Source organism: Camelus ferus, chromosome 8 (assembly GCF_009834535.1).
Source record: "Camelus ferus isolate YT-003-E chromosome 8, BCGSAC_Cfer_1.0, whole genome shotgun sequence".
Classification (NCBI taxonomy): domain Eukaryota; kingdom Metazoa; phylum Chordata; class Mammalia; order Artiodactyla; family Camelidae; genus Camelus; species Camelus ferus.
In genome coordinates, this window is record NC_045703.1 from 66138411 (window position 1) to 66163639 (window position 25229).

The 25229-nt window shown below is 40.6% G+C and overlaps 2 protein-coding genes across 3 annotated transcripts in view; one reads left to right on the top strand and one right to left on the bottom strand.

Moving 5' to 3' along the window:
* SERAC1 (serine active site containing 1) overlaps window positions 1–11714 on the bottom strand; it is a 60957-nt gene extending 49243 nt beyond the window's left edge. The window contains exons 1-2 of one of the 2 annotated variants that reach the window (XM_032485257.1): window positions 11577–11699; window positions 8846–8990 (exon numbers count right to left, since the gene is read on the bottom strand). In XM_032485257.1, the coding sequence (XP_032341148.1) occupies window positions 8846–8868 (23 nt within the window). In that variant the 5' untranslated portion in view covers window positions 8869–8990; window positions 11577–11699. Of the gene's footprint in view, window positions 1–8845; window positions 8991–11576 lie in introns of both variants that reach the window. The other variant, XM_032485258.1, reaches the window with a different exon arrangement.
* Window positions 11715–11761: 47 nt separating this feature from the next.
* On the top strand, window positions 11762–23479 carry GTF2H5 (general transcription factor IIH subunit 5). Its single transcript, XM_014554487.2, has 3 exons — window positions 11762–11853; window positions 12692–12764; window positions 22948–23479. The coding sequence occupies exons 2-3, from the start codon at window positions 12730–12732 to the stop codon at window positions 23126–23128; spliced, it is 216 nt and encodes a 71-aa protein (XP_014409973.1). The 5' UTR covers window positions 11762–11853; window positions 12692–12729; the 3' UTR covers window positions 23129–23479.
* Window positions 23480–25229: the final 1750 nt, after the last annotated feature.

The window sequence follows — 25229 nt, forward strand, 5'->3', positions numbered from 1 at the left end:
AAAGATAACCAGACATCTCAAGTTAATGAATTTAGCACTTTTCTATGCATAGGAAGATGCAAGAGTCTGGGTTCAATGAAATCATTCCTTTGATATACATCTTAACTACTTAGGGCCAGTATCCTGTTTTTCTCTATCCTGAACCCCCTTTTCAGGGCACACAGTTGGGAGTCACTGAAGTGGCTGGTGGCTTGACTGCCACACCAGGCAACATTTTTCATCCACAGATACTATAAAATATGTACAAAACTGGGATTTGTTTTGAATGCTATTCATAAGTTTCCTAATATAAGAATGAAGTACCCTACAGATGTCCCCCTCCATCAGATAAAACTGGGGAACTGGTAACTTTTAAAAACCTGGCAATAAGTACTCCCAGAAAACCAACTCCAACCCTGATGGGTGGGGCCTTCTCAGGTTTTGCTACTAACTCATTCCTGAAGGTGTTAAGCCTAGGATCCACCACTCCCAAGTGAAGGAACTTCCCTCCAGCGACTTCTGACTCCATCACCACATCAAAGGAGAGAACTGCTGCTCCCAAACAGCCCCCTGCAGAGTTCAGCTGGGAGTCCTTAACTGATCAACATTCTCTTTAGAAGAAAACAGTAAGAAACAAAGGGGATGGCTCACTACATTAAAGTAATAGCTGTAACTTTTCTGTTGCTGGGGGAAAGTCAACCTACCTGCATACCAAAACCCCTGCCTTTGTTTGATCCTGAAAGTTATTCCTGGAGGCTGGTTCCAAATCTTTCTCAAGATAAAGTTACTTTATTCTTTCACTGTAATTACACTACTCTGGAACTCAAGTACTCATTTTTGTCACACTCTAATTTAGATTTAGCCTTTAGTACCCCATTTTCAGGATTTATTTACCCTATAAGGTCTAGGCTGAGAGGGACATTTTTAGAAATACTGTCATGCAATCAGCCAGAAAGAACAATCTATAACTCCCGAACTAGATATCACTGTGTGCCAAAAGGACTAGATGATGAAATTCTCCAGAGCTTGGGGTTAGTAAAGTGCTGTATGCCGCACGTTGTTTCATGTCATAATATACTTTGCCCTCACACATACTAGCCTTGTTTTTGCAAGTGAGCCCCACCCTCAAGATTACCTCCCAATTCTGCTAACCCCTGGCCAGAATCAATTAGCGTAACCTAGTGGGTAAATGTTAACAATGCTCAAACCCAGAGGAGATCTGGAAGGTTATGGGGGGCCTTACGGACCACAGAAACCACCTGTATTTGGGCACAACCACTACTCATATTACTTTAGTCTGGGGAACCCAACACTTTTGGGTGGACACTCTTAACCTGAACTGCACCAAGCAATCACTTCCCAACTGAACCAGCACATGCGGTGGCTCGAGCAACACTGGCCACAAACTAAGAGAACAAAAAACGATATACTGGGGAAACCTGGGAGCCGGGTTAGGGGTGCTGAGTCAGGCAGAAATGTCCGCCAATGAGTATGGTAATGGAAAGGAGAAGGGATTGCTAATCCAGGTAGGTAGATTAACAGGGGTACTATTTCAGGAAGAAAAGAGAAATTAGAAAGCAGCCTGGGAGAAAAATGAAGCTTTGAATCAATGGATAAATCAGGCCCATAAAATAACAGCAAAAAATGCCAGCCCTGGGAATGAACCTGTTTAAACACCCAGCAAAGCTTATTAAGCGTGTTGATCCATTGGAAGCCAAAGTGGCATCTAAGCAATAGCCATGCCCCTCCCACCCCGGGCTACGGGATACTTTGAGCAGTAACTGTAATTTACACCACTGTGCCTTGATGGCCCCAGTTCCCTGGATTAATTAAAAGGGGCTAGCAGGTAGCACAATTGGTAAGCACAGGGAATATTTTCCAGAGACAGCACATATTGCTTACGGGAAGCTACTTGGCCTGCTGAATAAAGATACTGGGCCCCAGATTTGGACACCAATCTCCACACTGAGCTGCACTTTGAAAAGCAGCATCTGATTATGTCCTCAAACCAGTGGGACCTAGGAAACATTCTGACTTGGCAAGATAACATATGGTATATGGGAAAAGGAAAGTTCTGCTGAGACGAATCAGTAATGAGACAGTTGTTCTATCTGATCAGGATTGTAACAATAACACCTGCTGTATGAATGACACAGGGATCTGGTGCAATTACAGTACAGTTAGGAAACTATAATTTAAAAAAATGTATGATACCACTGATGTAGATGCCTATGTGTACTGGGAACTGGACTAACCACCCCACCCCACTACGCCATTGTGCAAGTCATTTGGCCTAAGGATAGACTGGAGGAAAAATCTGAACTAGTCCAGTGGGACTTGCCACAGAGTACTACAGAATTCCACTGAGTACAGATAATGGTAGACAAGGGAGGAAAGAGAATAGTGCAACTAACAAAAGACTATGCAAACACTTGTTCAGGAATCATAGGTCGGTTTTCTTTTCTTTTCCAGTCCACGGGGAGTTTTGATTATACTAGAGAGATGGCTGCTCGCTTCCTGATAGTCATCTCTTATTTTTCCTGCTGAAGTGTTATTGTGAGAGGAGAAAGCAAGCCTATTTGTTTTGCAGTAGTCAGAAAAGCCACATGGGACACAGGACTTCTTTGAAGTAAAGGCTCAAGAATTTCTGTTCTCAAATCCTCCCCCCTTTTAAATGTCACCCCTATTCAGCAGGAAGAGCTGAGAGGTCACCACCACTATTCCCCTCAGGATTGAGTAGAATTACAAAAAAAGGGGTGGGGGACTGAAATGGAGCAGACCTATGTGGGGGCCTTCCTGGTGACAGAATGCCTAGGTGTCCCCTACTTACTGATGGTTAGGAAAAAAACTGTAAGAATATACTGTGGCCTCCTAGATCTTCCATAAGTGGAAAGAAAGAAAGAAGCCGTAGCAGTTGATGGGAAAAGTAAGGAATGTAGAAAAAAGATACAACAGGCAGGCAGGAAATAATCATAACTTAAACAATGAATCTGCCCCAGGGACTCCCAGTTCTGTCTCAAAAGTAAAGATAAATTCTAATGCATATTCCTCAGTTGTTCTGAAGAAATCAGACCCCAACCAGATCTCCATCTGGTGATGACCGTTAGTATGCAGCCCCTAGATCGGATGGAGCCTGAAGATTAATAATGTTAAGCCCTGTGATGTTGCCTGATTACCTGATCCCCTACCAAACAGAAAACTGCAGGAACTGTTCACATTCCCTATGACCCTCTCTCCCTTACCTTGCCTTTAAAACCTCTTCCCTGAAAGCCACTGCAGAGTTAGGGTTTTCAGAGCATTAGCCACCTGTACTCCTTGCTTAGAACCTTGCAATAAATGCTGTACTTTCCTTCACCCAGTGTCAATAGATTGGCTATGCTGTGTGTGGGGCGAATGGACCCAAGTTTGGTTTGGTAACACACTCTTAAAAGGTGCACAGAAAAATCTCACATGCTCTGGGACCTAGGGCAGAAGCAGTAATTTGAAAGGAAGCTGGGTCAGACCTACTTGCAGATCCTGGAGAATCTCCCAGAGAGGCAGGAAGCAACTCCAGCTCACCCTGGGGGGTTAGACACTGGCTGCAGCCATTTTGGGGAGCTCATTCTACCATGTGGACACTGGTACTGGCAAGGGCTATTTAGAATCCTCTCTCTAGCTTATCAGCCTCAGGAACCAGCTTATCCTCGCCCAACAGCCTACACATATCAGTACTGGCAACCCTCAGGCCAAACAACAAACTGAGTGGGAACACAGCCCCACCCACCAGCAGATAGGTTGCCTTAAGGCTTCCTGCGCACACAACCACCGCTGGACACACCTTGCCCACCAAAGGGACCAGAATCTGGCCCCACACACCATTGTGCAGGCACTAGACCGAGGGCCCTGCAGCCAGAGACCCTGGAACCCAGTTCCAAGCACCAGTGGGAGGCACCAGCCCTAGAATCCCTGGCCCTGCCCAACATAAAGCCTTCTCTAGCCTATGGACCAGCCTCACCCACTAGCAGGCAGAGCAGCCATAGTACAACTGCATCCCCTCCCAGCCTATGGACACAGCCCAGCTACCAGCAGGCTAACATCGGCCCTGGGACTGGCTGGGTCCTGGTCCCGCCTACTAACAAGCTAACACAAGCTTTGGGACAATCCGGACTCTATAACCAGCTGTGTCAGGAACCAGCCCCTCTCACCAGTAGTCTGACATCATCTCTTGGACCCCTGGGACTTAAAGCCAGACCCCAGGACCTGGCTCTGTCTCCCAATGGGCCACCACTAGCCCCAGGAACTGGCATCACCCATTAGTGGGCAGACACCAGCCCCAAGGTTTCCTGGATCCCAGCTCTGTCCACTGATGAACCAGCACTACCCTGAGGGCCCCCCACCAGGGTTCTATAGCCAGCTGTCCTGTGACTCATCCCTGCCAACCCATGGCCAGTAACCTCCACACAAGGCAGAGCCTGGCAAACAACTGGACCAGGGGCCAACCAAGCCTACCAGACCAGACCATCCATAGCAGTCAGCCCACCACAACAGAAGGACACATGCAGCCCACATGTGGGATACCCCTAGAGCATACAACACTGGTGACAAGATGGGAGTGCACTGCTGGGACCCACAGGACACCTTATACAAAAGGCTACTTCTCCAAGGTTGGGAAATGTAACCAACCTACCAGATACATAGAAATAAAAACAGCAAATTAGGAAACAATGAGGTGACAGGGGAACATGTTCCAAATGAAGGATGAAGATAAAACCCTAAAAGAATTAAGAGAGGTGGAAATAGGTAATCTACCAAGAAAGACTTAAGGGTAATGATCTTAAAGATGATCAAAAAACCTGGGAGAGCAAAAAGTAATAAGTTTTTAACAAAGAGTTAGATGATATAACAAACAACCACACAGAGATGAAGACTATAAAAACTGAAATGAAAAATACACTGGAAGGAATCAGTAGTAGACTAAATGATACAGAAGAACGGATCAGTAAGCTAGAAGACAGAGCAGTAGAAACCACTGATGCTGAACAGAAAAAAGAAAAAAAGATGAAAAGAAATGAGGAAAGAATAAGAGACTCCTGGGACAACATCAAACACATTAACATTTGTATTACAGGGATCTGAGAAGCACCATCCCAAAGCAGCAGAATATACATTCTTTTCAAATGCACATGTAACATTCTCCAGGAGAGATTACATGCTAGGTCACAAAACAAGCCTTGGTAAATTTTAAAAAGTTGAAATCAGATCATGCATCTTTTCTGACCACAACACTACAAGAAAAAAAACTGCAAGAAACACAAACATGTGGAAACTAAACAATATGCTACTAAACAACAAATGGATCACTGAAGAAATCAAAGAGAAAATTTTAAAATACCTAGAGACAAATGAAAATGAAAACACTATGATCCAAAATCTATGACACAGCAAAAGCAGTTCAAGGAGAAAGTTTATAGCAATATAAGCTTACCTCAGGAAACAAGAAAAATCTCAAATAAACAATCTAACCTTACACCTAAAAGAACTAGAAAAAGAAGAACAAACAAAACCCAAAGTAGTAGAAGGAAAGAAATCATAAAGATCAGAGCAGAAATAAATGAAATAGAGCCTAAAAAAATAAAAGATCAATAAAACTAAAAGCTGGTTCTTTGAAAAGATAAATAAAATTAATAAACCTTTAGCCAGACTCATCAAGAAAAAAATTAAGAGGGCTCAAATCTATAAAATCAGAGATGAAAAAAGGAAACATTACAATCAACATCACAGAAATACAAAGGATCGTAAGAGACTACCATAAACACCTACATGTCAATAAATTGGACAACCAAGAAGAAAGGGACAATTCCTAGGAATGTATACCCTCCAAAGACTGAACTGAAAAGAAATAGAAAATATGAACAGACCAATTACCAGTAATGAAAGTGAATCAGTAATTTAAAAAATTCCCACCAAACAAAAGTCCAGGACCAGATGGCATACAGGTGAATTCTACCAAACACTCAGACAAGAGTTAACACCTATCCTTCTGAAACTATTCCAAAAAAATTGCAGAGGAAGGTACATTTCCAAACTCATTCTGCGAGGTCAGCATCACCCTGATACTACAACCAAAGATAACAGGGAAAAAAAACAAAAAGAAAAGAAAATTACAGGCCAATATCACTGATGAACAAAGATGCAAAAATCCTCAACAGAATACTACTGAACTGAATCCAACAACACATTAAAAGAATTATAACATACACCATGATCAAGTGGGATTTATCCCAGGGATGCAAGGATTTTTCAATACATGTAAACCAGTGAGTGTGACACATCAGATTAACTGAAGAATAAAACCATACAAAATAAAAACCATATGATCATCTCAATAAATGCAGAAAAAGCTTTTAACAAAATACACACACACACACACACACACACACACACACACACACACACACACACAAGAGAATGCTACTCAGCCATAAAAAAGGATGAAATTTTGCCATTTGCAACAATGTGGATGGGCTTAGAGTGCATTATGCTAAGTGAAATAAGTCAAAGACAAATACTGTGTATCACTTATATGTGGCATCTAAATATAAAATAAACTAGTGAATATAACAGAAAAGAAGCAGACTCACAGATACAGAGAACAAACTAGTGGTTACCAGTGGGGAGAGAAAAGGGGTTTGGGGGCAAGATAGGGGTAGGGGATTAAGAGGTACAAACTATTACGTACAAAATAAATAAGCTACAAGGATATATTGTACAGCAAAGCAAATATAGCCAATATTTTATAATAAATGTAAATGGGAATATAATCTATAATTGTGAATCACTATGTTGTACACCTGAGACTAACATAATATGGTAAAACAACCATACCTCAATAAAAAAATAAAGCATTATATTTTACTCTCTTACATAACATAGTTAGCTGGGTTTAGAATTCTAAATTAACAGTAGGTTTCCTTAAGCATGTTAACCATACTTCTACTGACATTTCACCTGGTATTTGTTGTTGCTCATGAGAAATCTGTTACAAGTCTTTTTGTTTCTCTGTAGGCAAAGTAAGAAAGAGGTTAGGAAGGTTCTCTGTGGAACCACACTGGCTAGTTTCAAATCCAGTTCCACCAACAACCTATATTAATTGTGTCTTTTATTTTACTATGCTTTGACATCTTGGTGCCTTGAGGACCCAGGAGACAACTGCCCCTTCAGAGGTTAGCTGATTTCTAGAAATTGCAAACAACCCGCTTGTGAGTACACCATTCATGTGCAAACCAACCAATCCTCAGTCCTACTCGCAAACCTCCTTTATCCATCATACACCAAGTCAATATTTCCCCTGCCCTGTATCAATCCAGGGCCAGGTATCAGAAAACTAAGGACTTTCCCTATAGCCCAAAGGCTGCCAAAATTATTCAATCCATCCAATCCTAAATTTGTTCAGCTTGACTACCCCATCTTATCCATTCTTTCCCACGAAAATCATAACAGGCTCTGGCCCGTGGTTTCCCCTCACTCCATCTGAGCAATCCCAATGCCTCCCTAAGTGCACAGCATGGCACGCCCCCTCCTCTTGAAAGCAATACTATAGTAAACTGTTCTTTCAAGACAGTTGTCTCTGTGTTTGTCATCTTACCACACGTGATTAAAACAAAGTTCTCAGTATGTTTTAAAACACAACTAGACATATGCTTACGAGCTAATTTACCTCTCTGTGCCTCACTTTCCTCACCTACAAAATGGCAATAATAGGACTACTTTAAGGAGTTATATAAATATGACATAATACATGTAAAGTACATAGAATAGTGCCTATTCCAAGTTAAGTGCTCAACAAATGTTACTTATTATCATGATTACTGTACTTCATCTGGCAGTTTGAAGATATTTGTTTTAGATGTTCTTAAACTTCCGTATGTTATGTCTAGGTACTGGTTTGCTTTTATATGTATTGCTCAGGATTTGGAGTGCTCCACTCTATTTTTTCCTTCTGGTACTCTTATTGGGTATACTTTAGACTTTCTGATTCTACTTCCAAAGCTCAACTTCTTCCATATTTTCTAACTTTTTCTGTCTCTGGACATTTTTATGGATTGTTTCCCCAAATCTGTCTTACAATTCACCAATCTTTTATTTAGCTGTATTTAGCCTGCCATTCAATCTATCTACTGAGTATTTCAATAACTTTCCCTTATTTCTAAAACTTCTATTTGGCTCACTTCACACTTGCCTGCTCTTTTCACATTCTACTCTGTTTTTTGTCTTAAATTATGACAGATTGTGAAAAATGGCCACAAGTTATTCCTTTTCCCATATCTATGTTCTTTGGTAGTGTCTTCCCATACTGACCATGGACTGGCCTTACAACTGACTTCAAATGAGACTTGAGAAGCAATGCATACTGGGGTTTCTGTCTGTTCTGCCTTGGGAAACTTGTGACGACCAGCATGTAAAGACGCCCAGGTTATTCTGCTGGAGGAAAAGAGAAATGCTGCTCAATATCCCCCCATTAGCCCAAACACCAGTACCAACTGACAGCCAGCACAAACTGCCAGGCTCATGAGGTCATCCCAGACTAACTAGCCCCTAGCTGACCCTATAAACCCCATATTCAACCCTTAAACTTGTAAGCAATAATAAAATGGCTATTTTAGTGACTAGGTTTTGGGATAGTTCATAGTGCAGCAAAAAGCTAACTGATACATGTGGTTTCTAAACCTTCCTTTACACTTTGAACATACTTATTTTAAAGTTTCTGTTAGAACCACCATTTCTAATAACTGGCTATCCTTCTTGGTGGTTTATTTATTTATATGCTTCATAATTTTTGATTGAGAGCTCATCTTGAGTGGCAGTATTTCCTGTGAGTCCCTCTTACCTCTTGCTATGAGCAGGTGGCATCTGGAATTAAAGCAGCCATCTCAACCATGAGGCAGCATGCTAAGGATGGCAGAACAGCAAGACAGGAGTCCAAGTCCGTGATAATCATGGAGCTGCTGCCATACCAGCCACAGCCTGCCTACCTATAGAATTAGATGCATATTTAAGTCATTATTATATTTTCTATGTAATGCAGCCAAATCTAATCCTAATACATCAGTTTTAAATATCTATATGCCAGTGATCCTGAAGTTGTAACTCCAGTCACCATCTTTCCAGATGTCTATCCAACAGCTACTGGAACATTTCCACTTGAATGTCCAACAGGTCTTTCAAACTTAACTGTCCAAAACAGAATTCTTCATTTTTTTCTTTCCAAACTCTTCCTTCTCCTACTCTCATCACCACCAAGCAAATGGTAAGTGGTTTTTGATGATATATGGCAAATAATTTACCTCACAGGTCAAGCAAAAAACTTGATATTGCCTTTCATTCCTTGCTTTCCCTTCACATTATCTAAACCAAGCACAGTAACTGCTGTCTGCCATCAAAACATATCCCAAATTCAGCCACTTTTCTCCATCTTCACTGTTAGCACTCAAGTGCATGTCACCACCATCTCTCATTTGGAGTAATATAACAGGATCCTCAATGGTGCTTTCTGTAACTTAAGAAATCCTTTCCAGAGAGATGAAAAAGTTGTGGAGAAAGACAGTAGTAATAGCTGCACAATAACACAAACTGAATTGCACACATGAAAGTGTTTAGAATGGCAAATTTTACGTTATGTGTATTTAACAGCAATAAAACAGACAAAAAACAGAAATCTTCCCTCAAGACAACATAGCCTGCTTTTTTTTTTCTAAATACTTTTCACATATATCTTTAATCCATTTGGAAATTACTGTCGGAAATGGTGTGGAAAGGAATCTAATTTTGTCTTTAATCTATTTGGATATCACATATCTCAGCATCATTTATTGAACAGCCTGTACTTTCCCCCATGCTTTGTAATACCACTTAGTGGTAAACCAAGCTCCCACATGTATGTAAGTGTGTTTCTAAGCTCTCTATTCTGCTCCATGAGTCTACTTTTCTGTCCTTAAACCAATACCAGTAATTGAGACAGTAATCTCAATTATTATGGCTTTATATTGTTTTGATATCCAGGAGGAACAGATTTTTTTCTTCAAAATTGACTTAGCAATTCTAGGTGCTTTGCCTTTCCGTATACATTTTACAGTCAGCATGTCAACTTCCATGAAAAACCATATAGCAATTTTATTCGGAACTGCAATGAATCTGGAAAACTGGGAAAAACTGACATCTTTATGATAGTGAGGTTTCCTATCCATGAATATGGTATACCTCTCCATTTACTTGGGTCTTCTTTTATGCATTTCAATAGAACATTATAAGTTTCTCACTAAAGGACTATGCAGCTTTAATTTGATCTATTTCTAGATACCTTTAGTATTAAATACTGTTATGAGTAGTATTTTTTTAATTCAAATTCCTACTTAGTACTGGTGTATAAAAGATTTTACTTCAGAAGTCTGCTTGAACTGAAGGCCATTTTTGACACCCTCTAAACCAAAGCAGCCTTTCCAGTCACTCTTTATAAGATCACATCGGATACCTTCTTATTAACTGAGGTCAGTGTCTCTCTCCCCCACTGTAATTAGTTTACCATTGTATTCGCAGTGTCTAGAACAGGGTCTGGCACATACTGCACAAAATGTTTGTTGAATAAATAAATTGAAGTTTTAAATCTGGACGACTTAGAAAAACACAAGAAGAAAAGTAGGTTTGGAAGTTAAAATGAAGTGAGAACTAGTTCAGTTTGAGAGGTGGAGAGTTACCACAGGTCATTAATGTGCAGGCATCAGGCCAGCACCTGGAGCACAAGAATGGAGGTCCAATGTGATGGAACTGATGGGACAGTCCAGGAGATAAATGCATTCAAGAAGAAAAAAACTGAAAAGATACTTGGGAAGAGCTATATTTGGGAGATTAGAGAGAGAGAAAGAAAGAGGGGGGGGGGAGGGAGAGGGCGCGCGAGCGAGCATGCGCAGCACTATGGAAACCAACCATAAGAGAAAGAGTTGAGGGAAAGAGGAAAATAGATGGAAAAGCTAGGTTCGTAAATCACATGAATACACCATTGGAGAAGTACAATTTTATCTTAGGAACAGAAAGCATGAACCTCATTTCTCCACTGGTGTGAAAACAATTGGAGAGAGAGCTCTATTAGACTATAGATCCTAATTTGGGGAAGGAACTAATTTTAGAACTCTCTGGGGTCTTTTACTTTAAAATGACAGTTACCCGTCTTAGACACCTATCAGCCTTCAATCTGTTCAACCTCTCGGTCAGAGCTAGAAGCTGTGGTCTGGAAGGTTCCGATTTAAATGAGGAGACTGTTTCCTTCTCATTTTCATTATCTTTCCCTGACCAAAGCGCCCGGGCTGATGGTACCGGCAGGTGCTCTTTGGGCTTCGGAGAGGAACCACAGAAAAGCGGCGACCAGGAAACAAGAGTCGAGTTGCAGACTCTGGGAGAGAGGCCCTCACCTCACGCCGAGCGGCGGGTCAGCGGGTCAGCCAGGGTCCGTGCGTCCTCGCGGGGGCGCACCGGCCGCGCCCCGTCAGCGCCCTCCCCACTCCCCGCAGTGCCTGGCTTCGCCGAGGCCCTCGCCCGCCCCTACGAACCCGGCCTTCCCTTCATACCTGCCGGCACGCTGACTCGGCCTGCCCCCAGCCGCTCACCCGGGACCCGGTCGGCGGGGAGCCCGCCCTCTCCGCGGCTCCCAGCCCGCGCCCTACACCGGCGCCGGGCGGCACGTGACCGCGCCCTCACCGCGCCCCGCCCCGCCCCTCGGCCCAGCCCGCGCCCCGCCTCCTGCAGAGGTGTTCCGCCCACGGGAGCGTCGCTGTCGCGATGACGTAGCTGGCGCAGGCGCACTCTGTCGGCGACGCCGAGGCGCTGCTGGATCTGTGGGCGGAGGTGCGTGGTGACGGCTCTTGGAGTGTGAGAGAAGAGTGGGAGATCGGGGGTCTAGAAGAAAAAGAGGAGAGGGGAAGTCCAACAAGCCTGTCCTTCAGGTGCTGGGGTAAAGGGCGGTATCCCGCCCCCTTTCTGGGCTCTTCCTGACTAGGCCGGTCGGCTGTCCCGCAGGGAACGTTGGATTTCCTTTGGGGAGGCATTGCCGGGCACCCAGGTGCAGAAGTTTAAGGGTTAAGTTGGCGGGGCTGAGTGGGTTCCTTTCCTTCAAGCTCACATCATTGGGGAACGTAATTTACTTGGCAAAGGAACACGAAATCTAGAGACCTGGATTATACTTTTATTGAGTAGGGGCGGGCGGGAGCTGTGGCTTAATCTCTTCGTCAGTAAAACGAGATGGTCGGACTCGCTATACAATTTCTAAGGCCCTTTTCAGAGCTACCATTCTGTGAGTCCTGTCTCCAAGGATGTTATGTTTTATCATACTCCTGGATGGGAAGAAATCTTTTGACTAAAGAACATGCTTTATACCTTGGTTGGGGCACAGTGCTGTGGAGTTAGTCCCCTTGCTTTCATTAGGATTGACAGCGGGTAGAATTTGTTTGCAAGTAAGATTTATGCATTGCTAGTATTCCAAATATTCATTTTAATTTCGCTAGAAAATCAGAATATCTGTTTTTCTAGTGTTAGCTCTGTCTCTCATAGACGCACATGTTTTGACACTTAATTTCTTGCCTCATTTCGAAAGTAAATCCCCAAAGGATATGGAAGTTGATGGTTTTGTGTTTTGTTACTTTACACCCCCCCCCCTTTTTCTTTCTTTCTTTTTTTTTTTTTTCAGCATTTTTATGGTCATCTGCACCTTCTGACTCGGAAAAGATGGTCAACGTCTTGAAAGGAGTGCTTATAGAATGGTTAGTTTTTTGTTTGTTTTTTGAGGGGAGGAGGTAATTAGGTCTATTTAATGGAGGTACTGGGGATTGAATCTGGAACCTTGTGCATGCTAAGCATGCACTCTTATGACTGAGCTGTACCCTCCCTGCTAAATGGTTAGTAGTTTTGATACTTAATGAGTTTTAAATCTGCACATTGAATCTTGATTTGCATGTATACTTCCAAAATGCATTTTTTGTTTTGTTCTAAGATCTAAATGAATCAAGTCTTTCAGCTTTCTAAACTTCATTTTTCTTACTTAATAACAAGTGGGACAGATTTTGTTGCTCAGTTTCTTCCTACTGCCACATTTGTGTCTTTGTTGAATTGATGTAATTGGCATTATTTCCAAGAACTTTTGGTCAAAAGCAGCATATTTGTTAAATTAACCCTCTTTAGGTGAACAGGCCTTGTTTCTCAAATCATCAGGAATTGACTAGAATTTTAGGTTCTGCCTGAGTCTTCACAATCACAAACTTTGGTCTTTAAAAAAGAGAAAGAAAGCCAGTTGAAGATTTCTTAAACTAGGCACACATTCCGAAGGAGAAACTAGAAACATTGGGCAGAATTGAGCTCCTCATAGCTAATGTAGGGCTTAATTTTTCCCAGTCTGAAAACCTGAATCGCTAGACCACTCTTGCTCAGTCTCCACTTGTATGTTTGCCCCACCAAACAGTTCTGTCTCATCTGGGTGTCCTGCCCTGTGGCACTTCCATTGTCTGAAAATACTACTTTCTACATTTCTCTGCCCCTGACAGGAGCCACTGTATGGATGATGGTACTGTTTCTGTAATGGCAAGGCTGGGGGAGAAGCAAGACCAAACCCTACAATACTCTGGCATTTAGAGCAGCACTGTCCAGTAGGAATATAATGAGATCCACATATGTAGTCTTAACTTTATAGTAACCACATTGGAAGGTAAAATGAAACAGGTGAACTTAATGTATTTTATTTAACTCAGTATACCCAAAGTATCTCAACAGGTACTGAATCTTCAAAGTCCATACAAACACTTCAAAACTTTACTAAGTCTTTTTTCATACTAAAGCTTCAAAATCCAATGTATATTTTGCTTTTAGAGCACATCTCACAAAGTAACCACATTTCAAGTGCTCAGTAGTGTCACGTGACTATGGCTACCTTACGGATAGTGCAGATTTAGAGTTTGAGTAACACAGGCAATTAAGAGAACAGCCAGTGAAGTAGGAAGGAAACTAAGGGAGGGAATGTTTCCTGAAGGCGCAAGGGCTGTGTCTGGTGGTGATGAGAGGTGGGATAAGGTGAAGACACCCTGGAGGTCGTCAATTTTGTGTGAGAGCTGTTAAATGGAGAAGTGGGATAGATGCCGGATTGGAGTACTTTAAAAAGAGAAAGGGAAGCAAGGAAGTGGAGACTATTTGGAGAAGTTTTGTTGTGATAATGAGCAAAGGAATAGAGAGATGGGGTGGTAGCTGAAGAAGACTGTGTTAAGGGACTCTGGTTTTTGTTATTTTTGTTGTTTTAATGTGAGAGACTAGAATGTATGTTCATAAAAACAAACCACTAGAGAGAAGAAAGGTAGTCACTTGGGAAAGCAAAGGGACAGATCTAGATCCTAGAAATTCTAAGCATACCATGCTGTTGTCTTTTGGAACACTTTTTTTTTAATTGAAGTACGGTCAATTACAACGTGTCATTTTGTCAATTTCTGATGTACAACACAGTGTCCTGTTCATGCATACACATCCATATATTCGTTTTCATATTTGTTTGGAAAATACTTCTAAGCTAATTTTTGTATTTTATTTTTCTTATCACTTTGTCATAATTAATAGAAACATTTTACTGGTTGGTCTTTTAATGTTAATTTTTAGCACAGAGAATACACACACACACAGTGTCAGCTATCAGTTTTTTCCCTTTTGTTTCTTCTAACTCCTAAATGTAATCTTTATCCTGGATTTGATCAATATTCACCCTCTCATTGGGTTTTCATATTTTTGTTTTCGTTGGTACTTTAAGCTTCATTCATCTAGAATTTATTGGAAGGAGGGACATTTTACAAGGTGAAGATCTAAGTTAGCTGCTTCTTTTGGTCAAATAGCTGAAAAATTGTCCAGCACCATTTATTTCCTTCCCTAGTGATTTGTGATGACTCTTTTACTGCACAGTTTCACTCCCGTTGCTACTTTCCCTAAGTCTCTCCCACATCCATTTTTTTTCTTTGTCATTGTTACCTATTCAAGAATAACCTTGGAATAATTTAGTCTGTTTCCAAAATAGTCCTTTTGGAATGGTGGTTGGGATAGTATCATGCCTATGTATTTTTTTAATGATGGCTGGACTGCATTTTCAAGAGCAATACTCTGGGAAACTCATTAAAATTTCAGTGGTAGACGCTCAGTTTAGTCTTAAGAGCAAAGAGTAAGGATCTGTGAGAGAAACTGAGGTATATTCTTTGCTGATTGGGTGAGCTCTCCTCTAGTTTGCTTGTTATCAAGCCTCTGAACTCTGCCTGGGTGCCAGTGGCCCTCTGTCACCTTGCTTTTCCATGTATTCCCCAGGCTAGCAGCAGCAGCAGCATCACCTGGAGCTTGTTAGAAATGAAAAATTTCAGACCACACCCCACATCTACTAAATCAAAATTGTACATGCAAAAGGATCTTGTCATAGTGCATTTTTAGTTTGAGAAGCATTTAGTCAGCTTAAGTTTGGTAATCAGTTCCCCTTTAGGGAATTGTTTTGCACCAGTGCTACTGAAATTTTATTTTGCAGATGGATACTGTCCTTACAAAACTACTTTTTCCCTTCAACTTTCTAAAGTAAAGCTTGCATGATTTTTCAAAAAGGTAACTGTCTTCCCAAATATACAGCTCTTCCAAGAAGACTCCAGGCCTAAGAAACAACAGATTCATAAAGGGTATGGCCAGAGCCTGTGAGTCCACTTTCATGATCAAGTACACATGTTGGAGTGGTAACTGGAAAATTCCTTCAATTTCCCTCCTGTCTTTGATGCCAAAGAGAAAATTGTTAGTAATACAGTATCAGCATAAGTCTGTTTATTACTTCATAATAGTCATAGATTATATGAAACATCTAGGTGCATCAGAGTACAGCTTTACATTAAAGAAGCAAATAAACCAGTTTGTGATGCTGGCCACTTAGACCCAGCTATCAGTGAACTGAAAAATCAAAGTACTTGGATATAATAAGATTCTCTCCTCCCAAGGCTTATCAAATACCAAAATCTAAAGCTAAATTCAAGTTTTTTATATTTTTATGTCAGAATGAGGTAGGTGAGGACTTCCTCTTTGTTGGGATCTACCACTGTCAACTGCCAGCCTCACACCAAGAGTTTTCCCAAGTCTAGCCAACCACAGCAGTCATCGAAGCAAGGAGCATATGCACAGCAAATGTCTGTGTCCAAGTCCAGGTGCTGGAGCAGACCTCTGGTGTGACATTTATCACAGTTGGTTTGGCAGGTGCTTCAGCAGGGAAGATACGTTGTCTGGGTGCGCACTCTAACCAGTATACAGTACAGCAGCAAAGAATCTGGAGAAACAGGTATTCCTAGTCCAGTTTTATCCTCTGGGTTTGGCTTCCAAACCTGTATTGTATATGAAAAACAAGAGCTAAGGCAAAACCAGTCTAACCACTGTCCTATTCTTTCACAGCATTTATGTATCTTTTGTGAGCTTTTGCTGCTTATTCTTAGCAGGGCCACATTCACTGAAGTTTCCTGGGCACCCAGAACAGTGCCTGAAATATATATATATCTTTGCATATATATAGCTATATATATATCTCTATTTGAGTGCTTAGTAAATATTTGTTTACTGAAAGAACTTTGTTAATAGAATTGAATCAAAGAATGTAATCTCAGCCTAAATTCTAGGTTATTAGTGTCCTTTAGAGCTTCTCGGTTACCACAGTGAGGATCAGAGTGGATAAGAATAGGTTCTTGATAAATTGAATTCAAGTTTCAGTACAAAAAAGGTGTGCACACTAGACTTCCTTTTTGGCAGGTTACACCAGAATAGCTTCGAAATGAAGTGACTGTTGTCTTCCAGTCGTAGCTTTTAAAAAGCAAGCTCTCACCAAGCTGCCAACATGATGATAGAAGTGCAACCTTGAGAAGTAGCTGATCTGGAAAGTAATTTGATCGGTCTTTTGGGCTTTTATATGCTTTAGCGCAATAATTCCATTTCTAGATGTTTATCTTATGGAAGTGATCATAAGGAAAGAAGTGATCCAAACTGCAGATAAAATTTTAGGTAGTTAAATGTGCTAATAAAACAAGGTGTTGATTTATGACATTCTTATAATCAAATAATACAGCTTTGAAAATATTTTAAGTGATATGAACAAAGCCATTTTCACATTCAATAACAATTTTCTAAAACATTCTACTCTCAGAACATAACAGAATTTACAGACAAATACTTTTTAAAATTTTAAGTAATTACATCTGTTAGCTAATTACTATCAGGAAGGATTGTTTACCATTGACTAAGCAAAGATTATTGTTCTGATTGGATGGACAGTACTGACAACTTTATCCAACCGATTAATGTTGCAGTCTCTCTTACATGTAGCTACATCATCCTAGTAGGCCCCTCATGGTGTAATACGTTTTAGAATCATATTTTATGGGAGCCATACTGAGGTTCTTTAGGAGGTGGCTGATGATACCTGCCCTTTACATTTCCAGGGCAAAGATATTTTTTCCTGCTCACTAGCCCTGATACCAGTACTTCGACCAAATACATACATGGCCACTTGGTTTTGGTTCTTTCCTGCCAGCAGGTTCGCCCAGAGACTTTCTCATGTACAAGTAAACAGCCTATATTCTTGCAAAATATTCTAGGCCCTCAGCACTTCCTAACAAAATGTCCCTTAAACTTTTGAGTGTCTTTTTGAATCATTACAGATTATATTTCAAATACATGTTTGAAAGTTCAATATCAAATTGACTGCTTTCCATTTTTTTTCAAAAAGCTTGAGGCAGTTGATATTAGAGGTAGTTATTTCAGTGTGTCACTGACCAGTCATTTTATAAGTTCTCATCCCATTTGTCCTTTAGTCGTGTTTCCTCAGGTATAGGGAATACAGCTAGCATTCAGAATGGTTTGGAGTAGAACACAGATTAGGGGCGGTGGGGTAGAGCACAAAAATAGTTTTGGTATAACCAGTTTAAATTATCTGAGAAAACTGAGAAGAAAATAAAACATATCAACATGACTGGTGATTTTGTACCAGATGAAGTTAGTTTAGAAGTTAGTTGATTTAAAGGCAATATAAAAAAAATATTAAGTATATGTAATGCAGGTGCTGCAAGAGATGGTTAAAATGCCAAGGGTGGTATGCAAATAGCAAAAATATTTAAAGCACTGATGTGTTGATTCAAAGCACAGATCGTCAGTCCTCTGACGCTTCTTGGTTTCAGTTGCTTAGCTTTTATTTAATTGAAAGTATGTAAATTTATTTCACTTAGAAAATTTCTGGAGCTAAGTCTTTGGAACCACTGAACCCTTGCTATCTCTAGTACCTCGTAGTAGCAGCTAATTAGAGCAAATCGGTGTCATCTGTGAGTGCAGGGCACTCAAACAGTAACAAGATAGTGTATCACACTTGGGCAGCAATTTTTCTGATGTCCTTATTTATCCTCATTATTGTTACATTTAGACCCAAAATTTATTTTAAAGGGCTAACAAGAAAACCCATTGTTTTTATCATTATCTGCCTTGAGACTCTCATTCCCATGACCTTTATTCCTACTTTTCTTTGTTTTCAGTCACCCAAAAAAGCCACAGACTTCCAGGCCATCCCTCATTCCTTTAACACTCATGACCTTATGGCTCTATACATCTGCTTTTAATTTCTGTCTCCTATTCACCTCCACCCCATCCTTGCTCTAGAACCTAGTGAGACAGCAGCAGAATCCCCTATACCCTCAGCCTCTTCCCTGAACTTTCCCTCTTTCTTTCCCCAGTAACACCCCCCTACCTTTTTTGTGTATGTCGACTTTTTTTCCCTAATAACCTCTCGTACCATTGGGCCAAGAAATGGGACAGGTCTTTACCTTGCTCCTCATTTGCCACTTGCAGAAATCCTCCCTCCCTCTTCCATAGAAACCCCCAGGTCTGAGTCTGACTAGACCACCCACTGATCCTCCTCTGTGTAACCGTCTGCAAACACCTGAGTCTTTCCTTGAAGGCTCTTCCTTGAAGGCTACCTGTCACTCTTGAGAAGTTCTCCACAAATTCTTAACAATTTCATGTGTATAGTCCTTTCAGTACCCTGTCCTCTTAGTTCCCTTACCTCTTCCAATGAGCTCTCCTCCACCCTGTCATAGCCACCAATTCACATAGACACACCTACCTGTGTCCCAGCCAGTGCTGCCATCTCTTCAGAATCTCCATTTCAGGCACCTAACTCTGACTGCCACCTCCTCTTTCCAGTTCACTCCCTCTAATGCCCTCATTTTATAATTTCAACTCTGCAGACCTGCAGTCCTTTGATCGTCCCACCTTTTCCCTGTCCTTGACCACCCAACATTCTTGCTTTCCTCCATCCCCTGCTTACATCCCACAGTCCAACAGCATTCTCGTTTCCTTGCCCCCACCTCAGTCACACTGACCAGATCTGGTTCAATCCAGCTCTCCCCCTGCTCTGAACCTTTACCTCCACAGCTCTGGATGGGTGGAGAAGACATGCAGACATACTGATTGGTCTCACTTTAAATTCATGGCTGTTGAACTCATGTGAGCCTTAATACTAATTTGCAAACCTGTTACGTTTCCTAGTCCATCTATTCTCCCACTTTCCTAGTAAAGCTGTTATATTTAATCAAATTAAGATGTCATCTGTTTTAAAGATTACCAATATTTTATGTACCTCTAAGAAAAATTACTGCCAACTGTACTATAACATGCCATTAAATGTAAGATCCATCCCAACTTTGGAGATGTTAAAATGGGGTGGGGATTGGGGGATGTGCTTCTTAGAATGGATAGGATATATTTCATACCTTCACAAGAAGAGAACTTGCCTCAAAAATCTTCCCTGTCCTCAGTTCAGCTGGTTACCTTGTTCTGTTGCACTGAGAAAATGGAAGCAATCAGAAGAGAACTTCCACTAGTCCTTGTCACATGGACCGAGGCCCATATACTCCTTCCTCCCCCACAGTCACTGTGGGTGAACTGTCTGTTCTCCTGTCAACAGCCAGTTCTCCTTGGGAACTGGATCCCAGCCTGTCTTGCCTAAGGATACCTTTTCAGCAGTTTTCCACTCTTTCTCCTGCGTTATCAACTTTTCTTTGCTACATCATTCCCATCAGTATCACAAGCATGCTGTAATCTGCTGCTCGGGCAGGGGGTGAGGAGCAAAAACTCCCACTTGATTTTCCCGCTCTTTGTAGCAAGATTTCTTAGAAGACTTGTTTATATTCACTTCCTCTGCTTTCTCTCCTCTCAATCTGAAAACCTCTCCAGTCAGGCACTCTCCCCTATAGTCGTGGTCCTGCAGCCGCTCTTGGGAAGGTCCAGTAACTTTCTGAATCCAGAAATCAATTCTCAGTCCTTATCTTCTTGTTCCTGTTAACAGCATCTGACTCAGTTGATCTCTTCCTCTTCCTGGATCTCCTTTGTTCACTTAGCTTCCGGTACTCCTCCGGTTTTCTTCCTCCCTCAATGATCACTTATTTATAATCTACTTTGCTGGTTCATCCTTTTCTTCCTAACCTTTTGATGTTGGGGTATCCAGGGACTGGTCCTTGGACTCTTCTCTGAAGCACTGCTCACTCCTTTGTCATGGCTTTAAATACCGTCTGTACGTTGTTGACTGACTGACTCTTCGTTCTGGGCTTCACTTCTGAAATCCAGAATTGTATATCCAGCTTTCACTTGGGTACCAGAAGCACCTCACATGTAACATGCCTTAAACCAGACTCTTGACCTTAACTGCACACCTGTTCTTCCTGTGTTCCTCCTCATCTCAGTGAAAGACAATTCCATCCTTCCATTTGCTCACACCAAAAATCTTGGCATCTCCTTAATTCTTCTCTCGAAGCTCAAGTCCAGTCTCAGCAAGTTATGTTGGCTTTACGTTCGACATAAATCTAGAATTCAGCCACTGCTCATCTTCACTGTTACCACCTGAGTCCAAATCGTTCTGTCTTGTCTGGGTTACTGCAGTCACCTTCTCGTTGGTCTCCCTGTTTCCACCCTTGCCTCTACCACCACCAGTCTTTTCTCAACCCAGCAGCCAGTATGATCCTTACATTTAAAATTTAAGTCAGTTGTGTCGGTTAAATCACATCACTCAGTAAAAGCTATAGTCCCTAAAGTCATCTTAAGGCTCTGCATGATCTGGACCAGTTATAATGTTCTTGCCTCGTCTCCCACTACGCTCCCCCTTCAGTCACCCCACTGTGGCCTTGCTGTTCACTCTGCCTGGGATGTTCTACTCCAGTCACCTCCTGTTTGCTCACTACCTCCTGCTGGTGTTTATTCAGGTATCACCTGCTCAGTAAGGCCTTCCCCGACTCCCCTGCTGACCCTTGCAAGATCCCATCACTGTCATCACTGCCATTTCTCATCCCACTTCCCTGGTTTGTGTGTGTGTGTGTCATAGTGTTACCACTAGAACATAAGCTCCGTGACAGAAAGGCTTTAAATTACCTTGTTCACTGCTGAATCCCCAGCCCAGAATAGTGCCTAGTGCCTGGTAGGCACTCAGTGTCTATTGAATGAAGGAATAAAACTTGAAATAGCAAATCTGCTGCTTCTGAACAAATCAAGTTCCTACATTAGTATGGTCATTCTAATACTGCAACTATAGAATTTAACTGAATTTTGCCAAAGTCAAGTGGTAAGTGTAACCTAAGTATTCTGAACCTAAGATAACAAATATACTAGAAACTAAATTTAAAATCTGTCATTTCTAACATGGGCAGACTTCCTTATTCACATTTTACTGCATAGTAAATTATTAATAAAATTATTTTAATAGTTATTTAAAGTAATTAAGATAATTTTTTAAGGAAGTGTTGACTTTATTAACGATTAATACACCATGAACCATACTCATTTAGTGATTGAAGTAAATACCTTGTTAGCTTCACTTATACCTATGTTTGTACCTGAAAGAAAACATATGGTTTTCTGTAAATTACACTGACCTCTTTTGAATTAAATTGTTATCTTTTAATTGATGTTGACATTCCTCAAGAAATCAACAGATTGTGTAAGATTATGTTTCTCTAAGAATTAAAATCTGTATGCAACTTGACATTTTTATATTCATCTTTTGCTAAACACATTATTGTATATTATATTAGGTCTAAAGGGTGTCCCTTGTTGTGAGTCAGGGTTTTTATGAAAGAAACATATTTCTGTAAACCTAGGAGATGTTATCCCTCTTTCCCTTATGAGTGTCCTATTCATTCCAAACTAAAAAAAACCACAAATAGAATTGAATTTAGATCTCTTTGATCAAAGCGATTTGGTTACAATTTCCTTGAAAGATTCTGAATGGTAGTTCAGACTTACAAGTTTCAGAATGTTAAGGAAGGGGAAAAAACTTGAATATTTACTGCAAACCAAACACTATTCTTGGCATTTTTCTTCTTTAATTTCCATAGCAGTTCTGTTATGTAGGCTCACTTTGAGGCTTTGGGAGGTGACGTACATATTAAGATCACTCAAGTAAGTGATAAAGTGGGGGTTGAATCCAGATCTGAGTCTTGCTGTACACCCTGCTTCATCAAAGTGACTGTTGAACTGGCTTTGTAAATTAATTTGTCACTGGCAAATTAGTGAAAACTATTGGCTTCTTAAATGTAATAGCCATGGACAAGTTAGGAAATTTATCGTTAAAATCAGTTAAGAGGGCTGTGCTTTGAGTCCCTACTAACTACAAAGCTTTGAACAATCCCTTACTTTTTCACTTGTCAGTGGCAAATTATTCTTTTAAAATCTTGTCATTGGTCTCTTTCTCTTAAACTTGCACCAATAGTTCTAAAAATGCAGCTGTGTCAATTAATCATTAACACTTGAGTCAGAAAGGGAGTGAGAGATTGAACTTTTAAAATTATCCTAAAATTCTGCATGTGCAGCTCTGATCATTCAGGTCTCTGTAACTTGACAGTAAGGTGTCTCGTCATCACGTGTTTATCTCTACAGTGACCCTGCCATGAAGCAGTTTCTGCTGTACTTGGATGAGTCAAATGCCCTAGGGAAGAAGTTCATCATTCAAGACATTGATGACACTCACGTCTTCGTAATAGCAGAGTTGGTTAATGTCCTCCAAGAGCGAGTAGGTGAATTAATGGACCAAAATGCCTTTTCTCTTACCCAGAAGTGAAAATACTGGATATTGACCACTTGGGAATTAAAAGTAACAAATGTGAGAGACTCCTCATTCAGTATCTTATGTGACTGGTTAGATTTATAGAATTGCTTGAAAACCTGTGACAGGAAAGACTGCAGTATCACTTGTTTGTTTAAAAAAAAAAAAGCCCTTGAACTGACTTTCTTGTTCTGTTTTTTTCAGTACATGTACCCTAGAATTAAAAAAAAAAGGAAAAAAGCTTAACAGTTGGCTGTAATTTGTCTTTTATTATCCTTTATTAAAAATGTAAATGTAATTGGTTTTCTTACCTTTTTAATGCCAATTTAATACATTAAGAGTATAATAGAATATACTTTTAAATCATCAGTTTATCCTGGATATTTATTTTGCTTTGTTCCTATTAGTAATCGGGGGCGTTTGTAGCGTGGGCATGATTGGTTTTGTTTCTACTGGAAATTTCACAGGTAGGCTATTTCGATAAATATGCCAAGCTGGGAACTTTAGTAATATTTATGTCTTACAAGTAATATCTTCACACCAGCCAGCTCTATTGGTGAAGAAGATGTGGAAGAGAACTATGCAACATTAACGCAAACTGCAGTTTGCATTTCCCTAAAAATGCAGAGTTAGAAACAACCAAAGGGGGAAGGCATGTGCCGCTCTTCAGCTTTCGTCTTTCCTTGTCCTGACTTTGTTGGTCACATTTTCCCATAAAGGCAGGTGTTCTTTTATTAAGAAATCAGTGTTACTTGGGCCTTATTCCCTGTGAGAATCCCTGTTTAAGCATATTAAAAAAAGGAAGGTGGTGGGGTAGGGTATAGTTCAGTGGGTGGTACCTCTATTATAAAGAAAGAAAGAGAAGGAGGGAAAGAAACCTAATTATCCCCCCCAAAAAAAAAAATTAAATAAATACATTTTTTTTTTAAAGGGAAGGGATAGAAGGAAGTCAGTCTTGGGGGAAGGTGGCGTGGTTCGGCTAGGATATGTTGCACATAGTTCTATGGTTAATGAGAAGCAGAACAGTAAAACTGCTGGGGGCCTTGCTTCTCTTCCTAAAGATAGTGTTACTAGGGTGGGTTCCTGTGGTGGGGGTTTTCCAAGAGAAAAGAGAACTTTCATGATGTTATGTGGAATCTTACCAAACCCGCTTTACCCACCTCCTCATGGTATGTTTATTCAGAGCGCCTGTGTACAGTGTTCACTTACACATGCATTCCTGAAGCTGGAAGTTTCCTCAGTTACGTATATTTACCATGATTCCCACCCATATAATTCAAACCACACAATTTTGATTTTCACATAACACTGCAAGTAATTTTGATGAATTATTGGTACGTCTGGTACTAAAACTTGTTGAATAAAGTACATTTCTTTAGGATTTCCAACTATACTGAAATGTTATTACCTTTGTATTTCAGGCATGTCTAAATTGATTTCTAATATGTCCTTGTCACCTAATACCTTTTAACATGAAACTTAGAGAAAATTTTTCTCACAATCCCCATAGTTTAAAATGTACGGGAAAGACTGTTGGACAGTGACTGCAGAGTGATAAGTGAAGGAAAATCTTTATTTCCATTAGCTCTTTTCTTTTGTTAAAAGCTGAGTTATGACAAATGTTCAGTATCTTTCTCTGGACACTGCGTTAGAAAGATGGGAGAGTGTGATGCTAGGGGTCCCACTTGCAGCCACTTAGTTAAAGTTAACTTGTCCAGCTGTGAGCAAAACTAGGAGAGAGCAGGAAGTATCCAAGTGGCCTTTTACCCACCCTGCCTGGAATATGATGGACGTTCTCTGATTCGGTACTCTTTAGAAGTCTAGAGCAAAAGATGTTGGCTGCTGGGTACTGGAGAAATTTACTACTGTCTTTTTATTTTTAACAAAGTCCTAAGAATTGTAAAAGTGGTATTAAGTTAAATTTTCCTAACTGCATAAAAATATTCTAATTTATAAAAGATTCTTGACTAGTCACAGGTATTTATATACTAAACTTGTGATATTTTAAGAATTATACTAACTTCTTGAGAAAGGTTTTTTTTAAAATACTATATCAGTTCAAAAATACTGAATTCCCACTCAGCCATAAAAACCGACAACATTAACGCCATTTGCA